We start from the raw sequence: 21,907 nt of genomic DNA, 5'->3' as shown, positions 1-21,907 counted from the left end.
AGGGATGGGCACGACCTCCGCCAGCAGCGCCTGGGATGGCACGCTGTGGGTCGCGGCTCCCTTTTCCCCAGGTAACGGCAGGTTTTCAGAGCAACCAGGCTTAAATTGTATGGAGAATATCGACATATTTGCTGAGCCCGTTTGCTGAACCCAACCCCTCCTTTGAGAATACCCCTTCTCCTTGGTACCACTTCTCTCTCAGTGCCACGTCCTCCAGCAAAGCATTCAGCGACTGCACTGACGGGCCACCGAGAAGCAACAAAAAAAGGCACAGGCTATGAGATCAAAGGGCACCCAAGAGGAGCGCGTTACACGGCGACGCAGGCGAGGAAGCTGCACGTGGGCTAGGACTGTTTATTAGGGCTGCATACCGCGGTTAAACAATCGCTACAGGGAGACGCAGTGCTGAGGAGCGACAGTGCAAAACGTACGATGGACACAGCCTGTTCCCCGCGAGGCCACGCACCCATCAGGAGCTCTGGGATCGGTGGATACGTTATTCCCGCAGATCATCTCAAAGCGCAGCTGTAGTTAGAGGCCCTTCGGTATTTTAACAGTCCCCCGGTGACCATGGCGCAATGAGGCGTGAAACAGCTGCCCTACCAGTCATTCCCCACCCGCTGGTGCAGGTACCGGTAAGGAACCACTGGTCGTGGTTTTCAGAAATGAGCGATCTGGGGAGATGAGATGCTTTGTGACCCTCTTCTGTTCAGAAAGCAACGTCTCTTTAACATCTTGATAACTTAGAAACATAGGCAGCCGCCATCGGTAGTCGTTTTTGAAAATCACGCCTTCGTGACTACGGGGTTTTCAGGGAGCTGTTGGGCCCCCGTTGTACCACGCACGCTCGGAACGGAGCTGCCCAAAGCCCTGCCGCAGATGCGGCTTGAAGGCCTCAGCCTGAGGCTTGCCGGCAGCAGAGTCGGGAGTTCTGCTCACGGCATTGCTTCCGAGGTCATGCCTAGAGTTGGGTTAAATAACTGGTACAGTGGCCTAAAAAAAGCTAAGTAGCGCTTGTGGTGTAAAACACTAACTTGCTAAGCTTTGGCACGCATGCCAGCTTCCATCGCTAAGCGCATAAAGAATTATCTAGCTAACAATAGTCTGCATTAGAGCGTCTGCCATCACCTACTTCCATGTAAGAGCGAGCACAGAACTGACGCGGGGGCTGTGCAGACATTCCTAATGCTTTCAAGGAGAAAACAGGAACTCTGTGGCCACGGTCAGAGCTGTACTTTTAAGGCACAGAGGCTGACTTCCAGGTTTCAATATTCGGCTTTCCCAACCTCTCAGCTGCCGAATTAAGGGCTAAAATGATGCGATTCTGACTTTTAGTAAGTACAGCATCTGCTAGAAGTTCAATTTTGTGAGTGAGCATTCGTGACGTCGACAATTCAGAGCACTAAGAGAGGCGTTACGGCAAGCCTTGGTGAGGGGGAGAGATTCAGATCTCAGGCAAGCCGTGCTCCCTGTCAGGAGAGGCAATTGAGATACCTGTTCTCTGGCATCTTTTGTACGGCCACGAGACGCCTCCCGTCAGAGGCCGAGTTAAACTGCCAGGTGAAAAGAGTGTTATCTTCCCAGCCAGACAGCGGACACACATGCTGCTGCAGCAATCCACTAGGGAGCAGGCAGGAAAGGGAAATTAGAGCTGACACACAATTAGAGTAAAGTGAGTCTGCAAGTGCTCCTGAAAGCCCACGGAAGGCAAATGGAAATCGGGCAGAAGCTATTTCTAGGCAGAATTTGGAGGGTGAGAGAAGCAGAAACAGGCTTTTGCTAAGAACTAAATTCAAACCCTCCCAAGAATCCAGATTTAGTGTTTAACACTTCTTGTATCTGCTTGCTTTGTGCCAGCTCACACACCCTAAGCTGCAGCCTGATTGCAGAAATGAAAGGAAAAAACGACCATCAGAATTTCTCACAATTAGCTTAGACCTAAGGAGCTCTGCCTGGCCTCCAGCGCAGGGAGCGCTCTGGAATCTCAGTGAAGTTACAGGCAGGCAGAGGGGCTCAGCACCTTTGGAAAATCAGCCCGCTTATCTTTGTAGATGGCACTGCCTTGTTAACATTGGCACTCGTCTTGTGTGCCACTGACAGCATAAACTAGGGGATGTTGAACTCTTCATTGTGATGAGGCAGTGAGAGGGAAAATAACTTGAGGGCACGGGGGAGCAGGAATTCTGCAGGAACTGCTAGATATATTCCGGTACATGCTGCTGAGGACTTTCCACTGGCTGCCTTCTCCAGCTTTGCAAAACCCTGCAAGCAAATGAAGAGAAGGTGAACACAGGAGCTGGGAACCACTGAAAACGCTGCTCTGCAGAGGTCACTGGAGCAGATGAGCGCGCAGGAATGGGACGAAAAAGGCTAGCCAGTCACATTGCATTAAGAGGCAAACAAAGCAGCCGTGTACGCAGCAAGACAGGTGCCCCTTTCCTTCTCTCCATCACGAGGCAGAGGGAGGGAAAGAGGCCTCTTCATAATCTCAGTGCAGAGGCAGGGTTTCTGGTTGCCGCTGTGGTGACTCCTGCCCCATCTGGATAACTGGACAAAACAAAACCGTATCCAACTTATTCCTTGTTGATCTGTCAACAGAACATACAGCTCTCTACTTTTCCCAGTGGTTTTCATCTCAAAGGATCTTTACAGGAAGCTGTAACTGCACCTGCCGCTGACATGCTGCCGCCGTGCTGGAGGAACGTTAGGCTGCAAACAGCACCCAGCCCCCTGCAGCGGGTTAGCCCAGGACGCAAAGAGGAACTCTTTAGTTACCTTCAGAGAGGACTCGCAGCCTCTAAGGGATGTTTCTCTCATCACTCAAGGCAGCCGTCTGCTTGTCTCCCCCCCCACGTGAAGCTAACACAGCGTGTTTATCACATTATGGTCAGAGATTCCGGCTCTAACGGAGACCCCTGGGACCAGCTCTAGCATGTTTCTAGCTAATTCTGCAAGAAGCGTCACTGCTTGCCACTAAAAAGCCACAGGAAGATCCCCATATGGGTCACTCAGTAAAAGTGAGGGTTAAATGCTCTCCATTCAGTAAACATGAGCTCTCTCATCCGGCTGTTTATGCTGACACTGTAAAGGAGCACTCACCTAGAAGAGTTTCTCGTAGCACTTGTCACAGTGGACAATGTCCCGGTGGATGAATATTTTATCCAGAAGATCTCCCATCGCTTTGTGGCAAATTCCACACTGCCAAAGGGAAAACGAGGTGGTTGGACAGTAACCAAAGCACCACACAGTAACGGCAGCGTGGAGGGGGCAGGGAAAGGAACAGTCCCTGTATCATTTCATGAAGGTGTGAGGATGCCAAAGCAGTGACCTAGTTTGAGGCTAAACTTTGCTACAACAGACAAATGCCACTGCAGGCTTCCTCCTCCCACACTCACCATTTCCACAGGCTTCACCTGTAAACTTTGCAAGGTTTGAGAGATTCGGCAAGACCTGCACTGAGGCACAAAGGCCACAAAGCACTGAGTCTGCCACAGGGCCGGGGACATGAGGAAAGAGGGTGCTGCTGCTCTATCAGGTGACAATAAAGGATTCTCCTTGTTCTAATACGCATTTATTTGAGGAGCTGAAAAACTTTTGGGGATGCATCCAGCACCCGTGACTGCATGACTTTTTCTGTTCGATGTGGATGCAAGCATTTGGCACCCACTGTTCACATTACTCCGAAAGCCTGAGGACAGAATTTACACCAAGATTCCTCCTCCCACCACTCCATGTCACAGCAGCGCGCAGAAGGCAGTCAGTAGTTAAGGTTTCTTTTTTTTACCCTGAAACAGTATTCGTGGCAGCAGATGTTAAGATGCTCTATTATGATCTTAGGGCAGTCTCGGATCTCACGGCCACAGTAACTGCAAACAGGTTCACCGGACCTGCGAAGGAACAGAAGAGTGAATTCCTCAGGAACAAAAGCTGGTTCCAGTCCCAGCGCTGGTACCAGAGGTTTCTTACTTATCACCAGCGCCGCTCTCCGTGAGCTACCTGCTCTACGTGTGCGTGTCTGTGCCAAGTGCCCGTACAGAGGGACGTGTGTTACCCCAGGGGTGCACAGACCACAACAGCAGGGCAGTACAGATCTTTAAGTCAACGCCGCTGTGTTTTTCAAAGATCATTTACGATTCAGGCCCTTATTTCACCAAACACATACCGATATTCTAAACAAGCAAAACCTTAAAGTCATTCCTTTTTAACAGTTCACTGAAACCCCCAGGAGCAGCCCTGAACTGTCCTACCTCTGCAGGGGAGCGCTGGACAGGTAGCTGTGGTGGCTGTAGGTTGCTCTGTCCAAATCGGTCAAATCCACAAGGCTGCCACTGGAGACAGAAGGAAATATCAGCACTTGGCAGTGATATATGGGAAGAGCATCTCAGAGGGAATCATTAATCATTAACCTAAAGTCCTAACTGCAACATCCCAGCTGCCCGTTCCTTGGAGAGAAGGTTGGTCCTTCCTAACCAGCTCTGAAAAGGTGTTTCCCTAACGCAGAGGGCCTCGCTGGCTGGCGGAGCAGGGCTGTCAGCAGCACCAGCTCCATCTTTGCTGTGTTCACACCGCAGATTCTCCGCAGGGGTGGCAATATCCTGCTCCCCGCCCCACGATCACTGTGCCTCCGGTCAGGCCCAGAGCCGGCTCTGGGCTCAGCCTGGCAGAGGAGGTTTGCAAGCAGTAGGCACCTCCAAGGGCAAGCAGAGACAGCGAAGAGCTGGTGACCCCAGCGCCTGACTTCAGAGCACTGAAAAAAAGTGGCTGGCTGCTGCTGTCCCCATGGGGAGAGGCAGGATGTGGGCAGCGTGGCTCGGAAACGGGGGCACGTGCCCTGAAATGGGGTCCCTTTGAGCCTGAGGCCGAGGGGGGTGGCACAGGCACAGAGCAGCCCTGCTCTGCAGGCTCTCCCCCACTCTCTCCTCCGTGCGAGGAGCAGGGGGTGTGAGGAAGCCGGTGCTGTTATTCCCACGTGAGGGTCTGTCAAATGCAGCTCAGGAGGGGGCTGAGAAGACCTAACAACCTTGCCAAAGCAAAGGGAAAGATACTGCTCCCTCCCTTCTCCAGTGTATTCCCAACCACACGCTCCCACCCCCTCAGTCCCTGCCAGCCACCAGACCCCTCTGTGATCAGGTTATCTCAGTAAAACAGCAAAAAAATCAAGACTGGGTGGGCTGGGAGCAGGGATAGAAAGAAGGAGAGCAGGAGAGAGGAGGAGGGTGAGCAAGGGCCCCCCTGGCAGTGAGAGCCACAGCTGCCTTGGCTCCGCTGCCCACGGCATGCCGCCCAGAAGGTCTGGGGTTGGGGCATGCACCGGCTGCCACCCAGGCTACGGGGACCAACGTAGCTTCCACTGTCTGCTGGACAGGCAACCTGTGAAACCCTGCCTCCAGTGCGCCCGTCAAACTTCTCTGGCCTCACGGGGGTTCCGATGCTTACATATGGACCCTATAAATAGCGGCTGCTTACTGAACTCCCAAACCCTGAACTATTACGCAGGAAAAGGCACAGAACACATCCTTAGTCTCACCTAGCTGAGCGTTCCCTCTCTGCCTCTGTTTGCCTGTGGTTTTTAGATGCTGCGGCAATACGCTTATCTTTGGTTGCTGACATCTGCTCTGCCGACCTATAGGAAAGGCTAGAGATTTATAGAGTCTGTAATCAGCTACCGCAGTAAAGCCAACACAGCACTGAGGGAGGATAAATGCCAGCAGGGAGGCATCAAACTGGGTGTTAACTGGCTGCCAGCTCAACATAAGCACGATGTACATAGGGCCAAACTCTGCTCTCAGTCACGTTGGTGTCAATCTGGAGTAGCTTTACTTAGTTACCTTTGAGCCGACTACGAAAGACTGAAGATTGAAGCTTGAAAATGGCATCTTTTAACTTTTTCTAACTCAAAAACAACTTTTTTTTAAGCGAGAACCCTCAACCTCCACATTTTTCTCACCAGTTCCAATCATTTATGGGTGCAAATGCACAGTGAAGCCTGACAGTGCCAAATATGCAGCCTGAAAAACTGCAGTGTGGTGTTTCCATCCCATCACCCACCTTAGAGGCCAGCCCACTTAGAGGGGGAGTTTAACCCTTCACTAGGCAGTTGTGGGACAGAGGTGCTGGGGTCCGTCTGGGTCACCAACGCAGCACTGCTGTCTCAGCAAAACTCTCTGCCCACCCAGTGTAATAATCCCTCCAGGGCCCATTAGCTGGGGCGCAACGGCGTGCTGATGCAGCGCTAACGGCTCCGGTTCGGGAGCTGGCTCGGTGCGCGTTAGCCGGCAAAGCCATACGCCGCAGCTTCGCACACGTATGTAGACGCGTGACTGTCTCTGGACACTCCTCATACCTGCCATAGCGTGGGGAGGCTGATAATTCGCTGCTGTTCACGTACTCCTTCACAAAGAGGACCCCTTTTCTAGACAGAATGAGAAGCATTTGCATTAGAAAAGGCTGGAGCTAATGAGAGACGGCGCGAGGGACCACATGTGTGCACTCGGACACGTAATGCGTGCATGGAAAGGCACAGAGTGCGACGCTGTTGTGTTGAAGAAATACTGAATATCGAGCATTGTTGCTAAATAACACTTAATATGCCCCTCTAATTAACCCACCAAAACAAATCAAGTTAATTAAAAAGAATGGGATGGATAATGTAACTCTCTCATCCTGTTATCCCCTGTTTTGCAAGGATAAGTCTTTTTCAAATCTTGTCAGGATTATGCACACAATAAGTACTTAGAGAGCTTGGGGTTCTGCCTGTTAACATTAAAACCCTACTGGCACAGCGCTGCTCACAGTCACTGTTTTGTCACTGGAGTATCTCCAGCGTTTTCATCCATTATGAATTGCTCCAGGTTCATTTTGGGGATGTTTTTGCTGACAGAGCCAACCTTTCTTGCATATTCCTCCCTCTTTAAAATTCTGGTTTCAAAATGACCTGCCCCCATCTGTCTGTCTGTCTACAGCTCTGCCGCAGATCGAGGGCACACACCGTGCCCACCGGCTCTCTTCCCAGAGCCATGAAATGAACTAATCAGGCTCTTTCTCCATGGTGCATTTTCGTTGCTGCCTATAAGCTGCAATTAATCCTCTCTTCTTATATGAGCAAACTAAGCCATGTCACAGCTAAGGAAAGAAAAGCTTTTTGTTGTTTTTTTTTAAACTCAGCATAGGTGCTTCCCACGTCAAGTGTTTCAGGTAGGAGTGAGTAAGTTAGAGAAGTATTGTGATAAGCAGGCTGTGGCAAGGCCAGGAGGACCCAATTATTGCCCATCAAAGCCCATGCTGACTTCTCACCACCTTGAAACTCCTCTCTAAATTATGTAGAACTGTGAGGCAGTTTTCACCTCTGAGGTGGAGCCCGTGGAAACCACAAATCCCAGATACTGCTCTGAGTTGACAGCTGCACCGTGACGGGACGCTATCTTCTGTAACACACGACAGTCCTGCGCCAGTCCCACCAAAACCCGCCACACTTGCTCTATGTAGACTGCTCGTTTGCCCATAATTGACGAAAGGCAGAGTCTCCCAAGAGCCCCACACCTGTGATGGGTGTGTATGGCACGAGGAGCTCCGTCGTGTCCCTCCAGCTACCAGGTGTTAGCGAGGATTCATGATTTTGCCACGGTAAACAGAAAAGACACAACTCATACCGTGAGCTCCATCCTGGTCTCTAAAAAAAAGGCACCTGGAGGAAAGTACCCAGCCCACATCTCTGTCTTGGGTGGCAACGACTGCGCTTTCAGCTGGCAGTGGCTGAGAAATGTCCCGTGGCCCACATGCCAAGCAGCAAAGCCTGGCTCGCCTCCACCAAGCAGGATGGCTGCACGACCACCCACTGCTCTTTACCCGGCAGTGCTGGAATCGGGCTGGTACCCAGAGGCCGCCGGGCTGTTGTGCGGTAAGGTGGCAGTCAGGCTGCAGATCCTCTCACTCGAACTTGAGAGAAGCCTGGCGAGAGAAAGGAAAGTCTGTGGGCACTGGAAACATGAGCCATGACACGAACCAAGCTGGCAGCCAAGAGAAGACCTACCACTGCTCTCAGGAGGGTGCAATATTAAGGCCCTCAACCATACAGATTAATTCTTCTTTATCACAGACCAAAAAGGCTCATTTCTTGTTTTACAGCTGCCCCGTAACAGCGCTACTTCCCTGGGAAGTGATTTGGAAAAGTATCTTTTACAGGGCCACGGGGGAAAAGATCAAACAAGTACTTCAAGTAAGTACAGACCACAAGTAATCATGTAGCCTGAACGGCAGCAGCATTGGAGAGAAACGGCACACGACATATTGCAGGGAAAGAGGAGGTGGGGACGTATTGGCCAAAGTCCAACATAATTATCCCCAATTTAATAATTTCAAAAGCTGCAGATGGGAGAAGGCAGCAGAATTATGGCTACTAAAATGTCTTTGGAAAACAGCTCTACCTATCCACTCAGCAATGAGACCTGTTAAGTTTGCCTTGCAGGGATAAAGCTGATCTTGCCTGGAGCCAGTCCTGGGCTCTCCAAGGATCTTGTGCCTCCTGTTCACACCCACAACATACTCCCCTTTACAGATCCAACACTCAGACCTACGCTGGTGCCTCCGTACAGGGTCAGGCTGCATGTGGATGGACTGACACTGCCACGAGCGGCTGCAGAAAGCACAGGGTAATGGTATTCCACATTGGATACCTCCTACCCCTTCCAACAGCCTTGCTCTGGGACCAGTTCAGCCATTTAATCACTGACATTCTGGAGGCAGTGATCTTCTCTCTCGACACCTCTCTTTGCCTTTAAGTCTCTCTTTCTGTAGCCTCTGCAAAGGCCGATTTCTGGTCAAGGGAGGGTAGCCAGGCACCAGCCCTTCGTTCTGTTGCTCTGTTCCGGCACCCCACACGGTGAAAAGTCTTCAGAGACGGATGTATCACAGAGCCTGTGCTGGGTAGCTTTTGCTAGGAATGGTTTAGGAGTAGTTCTGTGGCTCTAGATCATGCATCCACGCCCTGGAAACCATTCGTCTCTCTCTCAGCTCTTGGCTTGGCTTCCTAGCTTCTCTTCCACAGCAGTTTCACAGAGGTTTCCCTCACAACCATCAAGACTACCCGTTTACCTGGTGCTGTTATAGTTTAAGCTGTCCATGTAGAATGGCACCCTGTGGCTTCTCTGGGAAATGGACATGGTGGTGTCTCTGGGAAGGGAGTCGTGGCTATGAAAGGAAGTGATACAATCTCAAGCACCGAACTTGGGCACGTGAGGGATTCTCACAAGTGGCGAGAATCTTGGCTAAATGTCTCCCTGCTTAGCATCAAAATCACCCACGCGCCACAGCCATCCATGCAAACAGCACAAGCTTGGATCCAGGGAATTAGTAAGAAGTGGGTCAGGACACTCCAGATACTGGATAAACGCAGCAGTGGGGTGTTCTCTGGGTTAGTCTGGATCCCACCTTTTGTCTTCTTACCGTCCGGCTGTGGGGTTAAATTCACAGTGCCCCCTGGCACTAGCGCTGTCATATCTGCTGTTCCTAGGGCTGCTTCTCCCATCATAAACTCTCCCTTCATAATCTGGGGTAGGTCTGGCAAGGAAGCACAAAGCCCTGATTACATCGTACCGGGAGCCACCGGAGTCCTCACGTTGGACCACTAATATTTTGTCTCAGCAGTCCCTGTCATGATGCATTCTCCCTTGGCTCTGCCCCTTCCCCCTGTGCTGGTTCTGCAGCTGCAGCATGCACATGAAGCTCTGAGGCTAGGAAAGCAGACTCAACCTCAGTCTAATGCCTGAGAGTAAAGCCTAAGCAGTTCACAGATGGATATGACTTCAATATTGTTTCCTTTCCCAGTGCTCACCAAAACCACCACTGCACCACGTGCACGTGTGAACGGCTGACCAGCTGGCCCATCTGGGTGTCAGACCTGCACATTTTCACTTTTCCAAGACAGAACTCATTACTGGAATGGCTTTAACCTGTGGGCAGGGCTCAGCTCTTTCAATAGAGAAAATGAGCTTAGACCTCATGGTCATTCTTTTCTTGCAAGTGCCCTGGGGCACAGATTATGTTTATATTGTATATGAGCACTTTGATCCTTATTAAAGCTTCAGGCAACTGTATAACTTAATGTTGACAATGCTGAAAAGCGCTGCAAATCAATGCTGCATTGAAGAGAGGAGGAGGGACAGGCTAAGCACATCACAAGATGAAGAAAACCCTGCTCTGGGCAAGACATGCATGATATAAACCCAAGGGCAGGAATGAAGCGCGAGTTTCTTGCACTGCAGAGACGTGTCAGCATCACACGGTGCCGGGGGGGGTGACAGCAGCCTATAAAGTACAGAGCAATTATGAGCTCAGATCTCCTGAATCCCTTCTTCAGCCCTTTGGGTCCAAAAATGATCTTGTTCCATGTGTTGCGAGACCTGGCAATACTGTTGCTCCCTCTGGGAACAAAATTCTGTTCTTGCTTCTTGACGCAGTGACCGTACAACCTGGACCAGAGCTTCTGTGTCAAATACTTCTGTGCCAGCAGCCTTCCCCGTCTCCGCATCCCATCCCAAACCCTTACCTTCTGGTGCTGAACACTTGGCTGTCTGCGTAGGATGGTATCCTGTGACTGGGTGCTGACACACTGACGTTAAAAGGCTGGCGGTCCATGTACAGTGGCACGGGGTGCTGGGTCTCATATGTGCTGAGAGCACTCTCTTCTGAGCTGAAGTTAGACCTGCTAAAGAATTAGAGCCCGTTTGACCATAAAGCCAGCGACTGCGTTTGCTATGGCTCACGCGAGTGCTCCGAATTTGTTGAGGCGGGATCGTGCCTCTTTCTACTGGCAGCAAGGAGGACCGGGGACCCCAGGCTGGTAATAGGTTCTTAAGGTGAGAGGGAATGGCAGAGGTCTATACAACTTCTACATGAGCTGAATTCCCAGCACAATGAAATGCTCTAAGATTCAGCAGTCATCTATGTTCATTTGTTAACTGAAATAAAATTTGAACAACCATCCCTGGGGGTGTTCAAGACACGTGTAGACGTGGCACTTCAGGGCATGGTTTAGGAGGCCTGGGGGTGTTGGGTTGGAGGTTGGACTTGATGATCCTAGAGGTCTTTTCCAACCTTAATGATTCGAGGATTCTTCAATATGTGGGTGGAATCCCAAACCTAATAGTCCTTTTGTCAGTACCATTTGATTAGCGTACACTGGGCAAATTTACATAGGTCCAGGGCTTCAGCCAGGTTTGTATCAAGAAGCAGGAATGGCAAAGGGTGAGGATTTGAGAGCCATTGATGGGGAGGAACTACGAGACAGTCACCCTGTACCTGGCTGCCACGGGCTCATTGTGTCTCCAGTCTCCCCGGCTCTCACGGTGACTCTCTGTGGTGGGGCAGGTTTGTTCTTCATAAGCTGGAGTGACCCTGTTCAGGGAGGAAAAAGCCTGTTAGGGGCTTCGGCACCTGTGTCCAAACCTGCCCACCATGGGAAGTAAATGCAGTGATATCATGATTATTCTGGCTTCTGAATTCACTAGCTAAGAAATGAGCATCTGTAATGCCTTGGAACAGGCAGCAGGGAGAAGACAAGACTCCAGTAAAGCGTGCCTGGTCCCCTGGCTCCATACCTTTCCCAGCATGGGTCAGATTCATTCGTGCATTGGGTCTCTGGAGCAGTGATGCTGCCTCCTCTAGGCAGAGAGCTGGACCTGCCGAGAGATAAGACCATTATAGTCTCCAGAATTGCCCCTGTGCATAGAATTACTGCAGGATGTAGACACAACCCCTGGTGAATCTCCTGCCTCAAGAGAAGGACAATATCCCTGCATGGGAATATGTCAGATAATCTAAAAAGATGTGAAAAAAAAAACCAAACAGAGGGAAAATGCAGATCTCGTAAAAGATAAGGTAGAAAGGAAAAAAAAAAAGCTCCTGATGAGCATCAGTTACCTCTTTACTCTTTCCAAACCTGACATTTTAACTTTGGTCATTTAGTTACGACCATTACAGGTTACCCAGTACCTCTACGTTACACTTCGCACACTCAGAGCATGAGCTGGCCCCATTTGGGTACCACCTCAGAAGTGTATCCACTGGATAAACCCACTGCAGAGCCAGCCTGGATCTACACCTGCCTACATTAATCGAGGGAAAAGTTCGTTCGCTTTTTCTGTCTGGTTTTACACGTCTGTGCACACCAACCCCTCTGGGAAAACCGATACCCTGCAGAAAGTCTGAAAATGGCTTGGATTCCTGCATCAAAATTGCCCTTAATTAGACTCCAAGAAATTAATTCTCAGAGTGCTTTCAAAGATCCCCCCCTGAAACGTTAAGGTTGATGAAGGAGGCAGCCGCCCTTACACTTTACTTGCTACTAGCTGAGGGCTTCCCTTCACCAGCATTAATTCGATCCCTGCAAGTTCGCTAAGGGGGTAAGCCAGAAAAGGGTTGGTACGGGCGCCCAGGTGAAAGCAAGATCAATTTATTTTGATTCCTTTGCAACAAAGGTAGACACCTTAAATTCTGGCAAAACACTGATGCTCACTGAGCTATAGATTCCCGTTCAGGTTGGGATGTTCTAAGCACCTAAAGAAGATGTGTTTGTCCAGGAGCTCAGAATCAAAATCGCCCCAGTCCTTCAGCAGGGCGATGCTGCAGAAGCACTCCTGCCTGCGCCCGCGGCACGTCTGATCCAAAGTCACCGCACCTGGAAGGACTAAGACTCTCCGACCAGGACTCTTGGTAACTTGGTAAGCTTGAGGGCTTATCCAAAGGAAGTCTGTGGACTGGGGGAGGGATGGAGCGGGCAGTGGATGGAGTTTTATCCATCTTGGTCACTTCGCTGCGGGGTACTGGCGAGAAAGGGGAAGTTTTCTCTCTGAAACATTTTTCTTCAGCAATCTAACGTCCACTCGTGTCCCTGGGGACTGGGAACAGCTCCTTCTGCCTCCCTGCGTGATGAAGAACTACAATTTGGAGTATTTGTGGTACATCCAGGATAGCTCCATTCATCAGAGGAACCCAGGAGGATGGGACACTGACACCACCGCTCTCTCCTTGTTGCTTTGCCCCTTCCTGAGCTCCCTCCTCTGCGGTCCTCACTAACCACACACCCTGCTGTCCCACCACTCACTATGTATCTCCACACACTCATGGAGAAAGCCCAGCTTGGTGACCCCTAACCACAGACACAGCATCCTCAGTCCCTTCTCCAGAACCACCTGCAGTAAATGCCCTGTGTTCTCTCGTCAGAAAAAGCAAGCCCATTATTTCTCTTGCCTTCTTGAAGTGACTTCTTCACTCTGCACACAGGGCGATATCCCCTTGTTAATGTCCAAGCTCCCACTAGTGCCGTCCCTGGAGCCTGGCACGGACCTGGGGGAGGAGAGAGTCTGGTTTACAAGTTGATTTGAAGATGGGTTGTTCACTGAAATACGTGTGTGAGGAAGCTCAATTTGACCAAGAGCCTCAACTCCTCAAATTTAGGGGGAAAATAAGGACGAAAGCAAAGCAATCAGTCCACGAAGTCCTTCCATTTGGACGTTTAGCCCTGCACTGTTTTGCACGAGGCAGGCTAAAGGCCCGGAGGCAGCCACCGCAAACCCAGTGGAGTCACAGGTCAGTGGGAAGGAAAATGGTCCTGTGCCGGGGTGACCAGAGTACGGCCTGAGACCTGACGCTGACTGGGTAAGCTTGGAAACGAGAGACAGCGTTACCACAGAGGTGTTACCCCATGCCAGACCAGGTTACTTATTGGCATGTGTCTCTAGAGACAGTCTCTGCTTCCAAATTTAAGGTCTAGGCAGCAACTCTTGGCAGTCCAGCTGGACAGCGTTCGATGCCTCCAGCTAATGAGGATGTTTTCTCCCAGGCTTTCATATAAAACCACGGTAAAAGGTTCACTCAGTAGAAGCAGTGCTAGAATCGGGCACAAAAGGGGAGCCTGAGAGAAGATTTTATCTGCACATGTATGTGGGGAAGACATGCAAGGAATTAACCCTCATCCTGCAGCAAAAGGCCAGGGTGTTCCTTACCTAGTCATGCTGGGTTCATGTTCAGTATGTTCCTTCAGCCTGGGAGGCTCTCGGTGGACATCATGGTCAGGAGGTTCTTGGCCCTTCTCCGCATGGTTGTCCAGAAACCTAAAATAAAGATCTGTGCTTAAGGCAGCAGAGAAGAACCACGCCGGGGCGGGTAGACATCTATTTCCTAGACAGGAGCCATCAGGCAGGGAGCAGGAGGCAGCGTTTGGCCAGAGCTACTGCCCTGGTACCATATCTGATGGGAATCATGTGTACAAATCCCATTCTAGCTTGCAGGAATGCAGCTAAAGGCCTTTCGTCAGAGACTGTCGCAGAAGGAAAACGTTAGGCACAGGAGAAAGCACCCGTGTTAGAATTCCTCGGACTGACAGATGTTTCTGACACCTCAGGACACACTCGTGCATGGTTTTGCAGCATTCATAAACGCTTGGATAGTGCTTGCTGAGACTCCTGGGCAGCAGAAGCTATTGCCTGCCACCGTAGTGCCAAGGGAACCACGCTGATGCCGAAGGACGTATGTCACATGCTGTCAGCGCAGAAACCCTCGCTTGGGCTTCACACACGGTATGTCTGTCTCACCCAGCTGGCTTTTCCCCTCAGTATGGGTGGGATTCCCTGCTGCCATGTGCCAGTATAAAGCCCTCCCTCCTGGGCACAAAGCAGAGGAGCTGTTCTGTGCTCTCAGTAACACCGGGAACAGAATAACTGCGAAGAATTACCAAGTGACTAGATACTGTGGGTGAGTCCTACCGACCACTTACCCTGCTTGGATCAGCTCTGGTTTATAGTCACCCGAGGCCCGCGTGCTCTCATGCCCCCTGTCTCTAGGGGTCTTCCCCTCTTTGAAATCTTGGGAAGACCTGGCAAAGGAAAAGAGACCCAACTCGTGGCTGCCAGGCAAACACCTGCAAGCTCAGTTCAATGCACACTGAGAAGAAAGAAAGTCACCAGGCATTAGTGGAGGGTATTCCAAGGGCTAAGCTGTCACCGGCACAATGAAACACCGACTTCAGCACGGCACAAGGCACTGCTTGACTGCTTGGAATTCAATGGATGGGCCAAGCAGCAGCATTTTCACATGCTGAAATTAGCTCTTTAAAATATCAGTCCAGACTATGTTTTCTCTAGACAAACACGCTGCTTTCTAGCAAGAAAGTAGACCTGCAGGGTATTGGATTATTATGGGAAATGTTAAATGCATTTGCTGTGAGGTTAGTCTTCAGGGAACACGGTAGGGAATTTACTACTTCAGTGGATGCTGGAGAGAGGAACAGTTTAGAGCTGCTTAGAAAAATGGCCCTTATTATGCTGCTGTTCTTGTGCTCCATATTGCCTGAGCAATCATTATTTCCAAGGCTTTCAACAATGAGAACACATTAGCAAGCGTGGGGTTAGCACCCTGGGTCCTTACGTCGCTTCATTCCAGGCAGGCTTGCTGTACGCTGGGGCCTCGGGACTCGTGGGCCCGCTCTCGTGGGTGCCGCTTCTCTCCTCGTAGCCCAGGACGGATCTGATAATCAGAGAGAGGCCCGTCCCATCTTTAACAACTGGCACATGAATCGTTGCTCTAGTGAATAATATCTGCTCACCAGGCAAGGCTTGTTTCATCTCTGCCATTCACTGTCCCACACCAGGATTGTTCTCTAGGGGCCATATTTAGACCGCAGTTGAATTTCAGTGTATTTCAGCTGCCTTTCGGCTCCCTTGATGCCACTCCCACATCACTGTAGTGTTTCACGGGATTATCAGCGAATGAGAAGGTAGTGACTGAACCTCACCGAGCACACAAGCACTAAGAGGAAGAAAAAAAGCTGGGGTGCTTGGCCTAACTCACAGAAGATGGAGGAGGGATACAACGCAAACCTCTGGGTTTATTTTGCAAGCTGCGCTTTAAACCTTAGCACAGTTGCCTTCATCCTTGGGAGAAAAGCTGTGAAAGAAGCCTCTTTCTGTGCCTACCCATTCAGATTTTCCTTAATCCTCAGTATTACTCATATGCCCACTAAATTTAACCCACTCTTACTCTTTAAAGGAATATTCTGTGACCTCTAGGTGCACAGGGGCTCTGGCTCTCTCCGTAGGAGGAGAAGGGGCATCAGGCTGCAAGCTAGACCTGTCAAAAAAAGGAAGGAATCCACAGCTTGATAGCTTGCCACAGGCTTCAAGGGGGACTTGTATGAAGTAATAACACTGCGCTTTATACGAGACCAGAGAACAGAAAGTAATTTTCTCAGAGAACTGATTTTCCTTCAGAAAAAAACATATTCATTATGTCTTATCAAGAAGAATAGAGACTGTTAGTGGAACTAATGCAGTTACGTGGCCTCAATTCACACACATCTTGGCTGGATACACGACTTCTCTGGCCTGTCACAGAATCGTGCACCTGGGACAATGCACAATATCACTAACGCTGGGGAAGACATTCCTAGCAGCAGCTCTAGGTCTTGGGTTTTACACCATCCTACTGGGAACCTTGTGATCCTCCTCACCTCAGCTGGGAGGTTTGACAACACCATTTTCTCACGTCAAATCCTTTGGTAAGCCAATACATGGAGTCAAGACCCCAAATAACGGGCTAAAGTAAGCAAAGAAAGCAGCTTCAGGGAGATTAGTGTGTTTGGTGTTAACAGCAGCAATTCTTTCTTGACTCTGCGCCTCTGGTAGAGTCAGGGGAGCAAGCATGGTCTAAAAAGCATGTGGAATGGAGGCGCTTTTGAGATCAATGCTAAAAGCCATGATAAAGCTGCTGTATCTGCTGCCAGGCTGCTGCTGTAGAAAGAAATCGATGTGTAACAGTGAACAGAACGAATGCCATTCCCACCATTTAGCCCCCATGGATTTTCTGGCTCCCCTTGCTTTGTTGCCCAATTTGGATTTTGCTTCCAACTCGACACGCTCCTTATTCTCCCGCCCACACCTGCCCCCCGCGAGCAGCACCGCGAGTACCAGCAGCAGGCCCTGACCTTGCAGGTTCAGGCTTTGCATCATCCAGGTAGTGAGAGGTCTCGTACTGACGGTGCAGCTTGTCTGGAGCATCTGCAGGTCTGTCCCTGCAACCAGAGTTGGACCTGGTAAGAGAGAGAGTTCCCTGGGTACCAGAAGGAAGCCCAGCCAGTTGGAGAACAGAGCAAGAAACAAAAATATCAAGTATGAGATTTTTCTGTCTCAGCCACATCATCTTTTCCTCCCTCCTGCTTAGCTCGGTAAATTTCCTGCGGCAGACCTGAAGGGCAGAGACACAAATCCAACCGACTCCCGCTACTGCGAGGAAAGAAGCTGAGAGATCTCAGTCCTCTCCGAGCTGGTGGATCACGTCCACCCCCGCTTTGCAAGCGCGTGCAAGTGCTGCTCCCAGGACACTTTTTTTAGGGCAGTAGTAGGTCAGGAAAAGACTGCTCTCACTCTGAAGTGGAGAAGAAAAAGTGAATTTTACACTGTTAATACACACTTACTTTGGTGGGTAAAATCCATTTTTGGCTTCTGTGTGTTCAGGATAACTGAAAAGGAGAGACACCAACTTTAGAGAGCAGCTGTGGTTTTGGTTTGGGTAACGTTCTACAATTATTTTCTTATGCGTTTAATAAAAGAGCGAGGAGGAAATCCCTAAAACTTCCCAGAGATGTTCCTCACTGTATTTCTACAGGAAAAATGAGAAGAAACTTTGGGGAAATTCATTGCGTATAAAGTACAAAGGAGCATTCAGTAACTCCGAACATCATCAACATATGCCAGATGCCAGTGGGGTGGAGTCACCTGGAAATTCAAGCCAGGACTCTTCCAAAACCAGTGGGATGTCCTACAGCCCACAGCTGCAACGCAGGCACCTCCACCTGCGCACACGGAGAGACGGACGGCCCCGACGTCCTCCGGCGCGTCTCAGGGGAGCCGACAACACGCGGAACTTCAGGTGCCTGATCCAAATTCGCTCGTTTCTGTTGTCTCGTTTCCAGGCCGCGGGCGGCGAACAGCTCTCACGGAACTTCTCCTCTGCTGCATACCACGGACGACGCCTTTCCTCCTTCACCTCCGCTTCCTCGGGCGGGACAGAAGCGCAGCCGCTGCTCTTGGCAGCCTGCAACCTTTCGCGATTTGTGCATCTCTGGTTTTTTTCCCAGCGGGGGTGCAGATTCCCTAGGAAAGCTGTGAAACGACCGCCGCGGAGACTGCCTCACGCTGCAGGGACGGGCAGGAGCTGAGCCGTTTTAGTCGCCTCCGGTGGATCACTGAGAAGTACCCTCTGACTCGCAGAGGGTCGGGGTTTGGGTTGGGTTTTGGTTTTTTTAGGGGTTTTCTTGTTGCAAAAGTAAATAGGTAGGTGGGGGTTGGAGGCCTAGAGAGACATTGAGTGTGGACCTCTCTATATTGTAAAACATTGGTTTGCATTTGGGAATAAACCCAGAAAATGCAGAAATGACCCACAAAAGCGATTATTTTTTTTGTATCATAGAAACTAAAGAAATGGAATAAAATATCAAACAATTTTACTGAAGAGGGTAGCGTTTTCTTTTTTCCCCCCTTCCTTCTTAAATAAAATTTTAGAGAAACTGCTGCAGTTCTGCAAAGCACAGATCAAACTGTGGTTTTCCATCAGTAAATATCCGTTCAGAGTTCCCGAGGCTTGCGGAGCTCAAGAGCAGCAGTTTACAATGTGCCCAACGCTCTCGTCAGTATAAGAAATTTCACGCTAACTCTACCTTCCGTTCGTGGAAGCTGCGGTTGCTCTGGGGGCCAGTTCATCTCGTGGCAACGGCTCAGGCTTTTCCTTCAGAGGTTTGTCACTAGAAAAAGGAAAATGTTGGTGAGATACGACCTGACAGCATTTATATTGTATCATCCTAGAGCAGTCTACTAACATTAAGTTAGGAGGAGCACAAAACGGGGCTAACTCGATAGATCAGCATAGGAGGGGCCAGCTTTCCGAGCGCAGTGGGCCTGGCTGCAGTTCATGGGTTACTCGGAGAGCTATGCTGCTCCCTCAGCGAGGTACTGCTAACCCCTCTGCTCGGGTGAGCGTCAGCATCCCACAACAGCTGTCCCCTCTCTGCTCATGGGCCAGAAAGGCCTTCCTACAGGTCCACCAGCCGGACCCTACACCCACCTTTCACTCCCCCAGACCTGTCAAGCTGCGTGTCCGTCTCCTTCCTTCCCTGCCAATTACTCTCTCTCTGGTTTTAGGTGGCTTAAGTAATGAGGCATCCTCTAATTTCTCTAGGAGACTGGCTCACAATTAGGGGCAGCTATGTGACCCAAATGACCCCAAGCACAATGAGTGCACTGTAATCAGGCTGTCCCTGCTTTAAGAGCCTCGGTTGACCAGGACAATAGGCCGGCCTCTACCTTTTCTCAAGCACTCTAGACTTTGCTTCAGCTTGAGATATTGGTTTGGGAACATTTCTGGCTTTTTCTTCACTGATGGAGGTGAAGAGTGAGTTGCAATTAACTGTATATGCTACAGAAACTCATTTGGCGGATCCAAGTCTTCTACAGCTGCCTCAGCACAGCAGAGCGAAAGGTGAGACCTCTGCCTGCTTCAGCCTAGACACAGCCAAAAATTCAGTGGTAACGCTGAGAACAGAGAGCCCTGCTAATGTGGGGTATATATTAAAAATCTGAAATGCTCCTGTGTACAGTCCAGAGGGCAAAGGCCACTGGACATAATTACATATACAAGGAGGGAGTGATCTCTCTCAGAAGGGCCAGAAACTTCCCTGCCCTCACCTGCAAGCTCCCTGTCTCACCGGTGCAGCTACACAGTGCCAGAGCTCTGCCCCTTACTGTGTCCAGCACCTGCACCCATGCCTTTAGGTTCCCAATCAGTTCCTTCTTTCTTAGGATTTCCTCCATTCAGCAGAGCTTTTTAGACTTCCCAGTGTTGAGCTACCCCTTCAGACTTCCTACAGGGTGCAGAGGACCAGCACCAATGTCAGCAGGAGCCACCAGCAACCAAGGTTCAACACATCCCTTGTAGGTGGAAGAAGCTCCCCAGGGAATGGCAATTGGAGTGGTAAAAAAAAAATAAAATATGCATGAAGTAGTCTCTTTAGAGACTGAGTCAGAGAGGAGAATCCTCGGGGGAGGTGGAGGAAGAGCAGAGGGAACTGATGAGTTGCAGCCTAGCCAGCAGATGATGCTCTTGGAGTGCAGCCCAGGACCGTCACCGGCGAGATCCCATCTGTTTGAGACCACTAGCAGGTATAGACTATTTCCGAGCAAAAAGCAGGGTTACGCCTTATGTTCAGCGGCACAGATCAGCTTCTCTTAACTTCTTACCCGTCCCCATGCTGTGACACAGCTTCCGATGAGGATTTCCCATTCGGGGCCTGCCTGTTTTCACCATTTCTGCAAGCAAAACAGCAAGAACAATTAGGCAGGGAGATGAGGGGACACAATGTGAGGCACAGGAATTGTACGGCAAGGTGGTTGTTGGAAGTGTGCTATGTACAGTGCAGGGATTGGATTAAAATGACAGCCTGATCAGTTTAGGAGGTGGAAAGGTCTGCAGTTTTGGGGCTCAGATTCTCATTGGAAAGAGCCGAGTAATGTTCAAGCTGTGGGAGGCCCACAGCTTCCATCTGGGTATATTTCCTCCCAGATTGCTAATGCTTTTGTAAAGTGCAGCTTTCTTAGATTCCCTGTGCTGTAGCATTTATTGTTCCATGACTGCACTGTGTCCAGAACAATCACGTCTGTCTGGGAAATACCACCAAGCAGAGGCAAACCCCCCGGTGCAGCAGGCCCCTCGCTCTCCTTCGCGGAGCTTTAGGATGACACGGGGCCAGCAGACCCACCTGATTTCAGCAGAAGTGGAGATTCTCTCTGCAGTTTCACTTGAGGATGCCCTTGGTTGGCTCTTGCTGCCTGTTTCAGTGCTGCAAGAGAAGGCAAAGAAAAAAAAGCTGTCATTCCTGAGCAACCCAACTCCCCACTGCAGCTGGCCAAAATCTTCCTGTGTTGAAGCGTTCCTTTCTGTGAATAAATAAAATAGAGAACAAACATCACCGTTTCCAGTACATTCACTTACAAAGTCATCTTATCAGAAGCAATTCTTAAAATCAAAACGCTGATATTGCCGGGAATGTCTAACCTTCTGCCAACGATACACAAAGAATAAACATAAGAGAATGAGGTCAGTAACCAAAGCGCTGTTTGCAGTGCTGGTGAAAACCACGTCAACATTTTTTATATTATAGTCATGAATTCAATCAGGCAGATGAAGAAAGCAACTGAAAATTATTCCCCTACATGGATTTGGCGGGAAGGAGTTCAGCACGTTCGGGTTCTTTGCTTTCACGTTTTGAGCACTTCTGTCGGGATGGTGTCAGACCCTTGCAGGACGAAACACGGATTTCAGACATAAAACCTTTTTAAAGCAGCTGCCTGCATCTAAGAAAAGCCTCCCATGTACAAGGCTGACAAATTTGCTTCGTTTCACCTCCCAGAGGGGTGCCCGCAGAAGTCTCTGACCTACAGCGACGTGTGGGCTGATACAGCCGCGAAAGACGTCCGAGACACCCTGGCTGTGATATAAAACTTACCTGGAGGGAGACACTGCTGTTGTCTTTGGCTCGTTCCAGGAAGATCCAGCGGTGGTTTTTCTTAGCCCATTAGCACTGACACACACACAAAAAAGACCAAACCAAAATGAAGTACGGAAGCATTAAAGACAGAAGATTTTTTAGGTGGCTTCTCCTGTGGGGGGACACATCCTGCTTCCTGGCCCACAGCTCTCCTGTTTGCTTCCTGGGCAGCGAGGCCAAGCCCTGCTGTGCAAGGACTCGCACACGCAGCTGTCCCTGCACACTCTTGCACTGATGTGACTTGCACCTGCCTTTCTGCTGAAATACTCGGCCTTTAGAAACTGGCTTTTCCTATTCGACACAGCTGGAGCTTTTTCT

General features: G+C 50.1%; 1 protein-coding gene across 11 annotated transcripts in view; it reads right to left on the bottom strand.

Moving 5' to 3' along the window:
- Positions 1–279: 279 nt before the first annotated feature.
- Positions 280–21,907, bottom strand: part of ZNF185 (zinc finger protein 185 with LIM domain) — a 47,900-nt gene continuing 26,272 nt past the window's right edge. Inside the window, exons 12-33 of one of the 11 annotated variants that reach the window (XM_075106323.1) lie at positions 21,548–21,622; positions 20,801–20,881; positions 20,283–20,351; positions 18,707–18,790; positions 17,465–17,509; positions 16,976–17,080; positions 16,033–16,122; positions 15,421–15,519; positions 14,771–14,869; positions 14,001–14,108; positions 13,246–13,341; positions 11,595–11,675; positions 11,296–11,391; positions 10,544–10,702; positions 9,442–9,555; positions 9,091–9,186; positions 7,846–7,947; positions 6,344–6,412; positions 4,248–4,328; positions 3,785–3,887; positions 3,100–3,198; positions 283–2,262 (exon numbers count right to left, since the gene is read on the bottom strand). In XM_075106323.1, coding sequence (XP_074962424.1) covers positions 3,100–3,198; positions 3,785–3,887; positions 4,248–4,328; positions 6,344–6,412; positions 7,846–7,947; positions 9,091–9,186; positions 9,442–9,555; positions 10,544–10,702; positions 11,296–11,391; positions 11,595–11,675; positions 13,246–13,341; positions 14,001–14,108; positions 14,771–14,869; positions 15,421–15,519; positions 16,033–16,122; positions 16,976–17,080; positions 17,465–17,509; positions 18,707–18,790; positions 20,283–20,351; positions 20,801–20,881; positions 21,548–21,622 — 1,951 coding nt within the window. In that variant the 3' untranslated portion in view covers positions 283–2,262. Of the gene's footprint in view, positions 2,263–3,099; positions 3,199–3,784; positions 3,888–4,247; positions 4,329–5,527; positions 5,624–6,343; positions 6,413–7,845; positions 7,948–9,090; positions 9,187–9,441; positions 9,556–10,543; positions 10,703–11,295; positions 11,392–11,594; positions 11,676–13,245; positions 13,342–14,000; positions 14,109–14,770; positions 14,870–15,420; positions 15,520–16,032; positions 16,123–16,975; positions 17,081–17,464; positions 17,510–18,706; positions 18,791–20,282; positions 20,352–20,800; positions 20,882–21,547; positions 21,623–21,907 lie in introns of all 11 variants that reach the window. The other 10 variants (XM_075106324.1, XM_075106326.1, XM_075106327.1 and 7 more) reach the window with 10 other exon arrangements.

This window comes from Phalacrocorax aristotelis, chromosome 11 (genome assembly GCF_949628215.1).
Source record: "Phalacrocorax aristotelis chromosome 11, bGulAri2.1, whole genome shotgun sequence".
Taxonomy (NCBI): domain Eukaryota; kingdom Metazoa; phylum Chordata; class Aves; order Suliformes; family Phalacrocoracidae; genus Phalacrocorax; species Phalacrocorax aristotelis.
The sequence above is the reverse complement of the archived record's forward strand: the minus strand, read 5'-3'. Positions and strand labels throughout refer to the sequence as shown.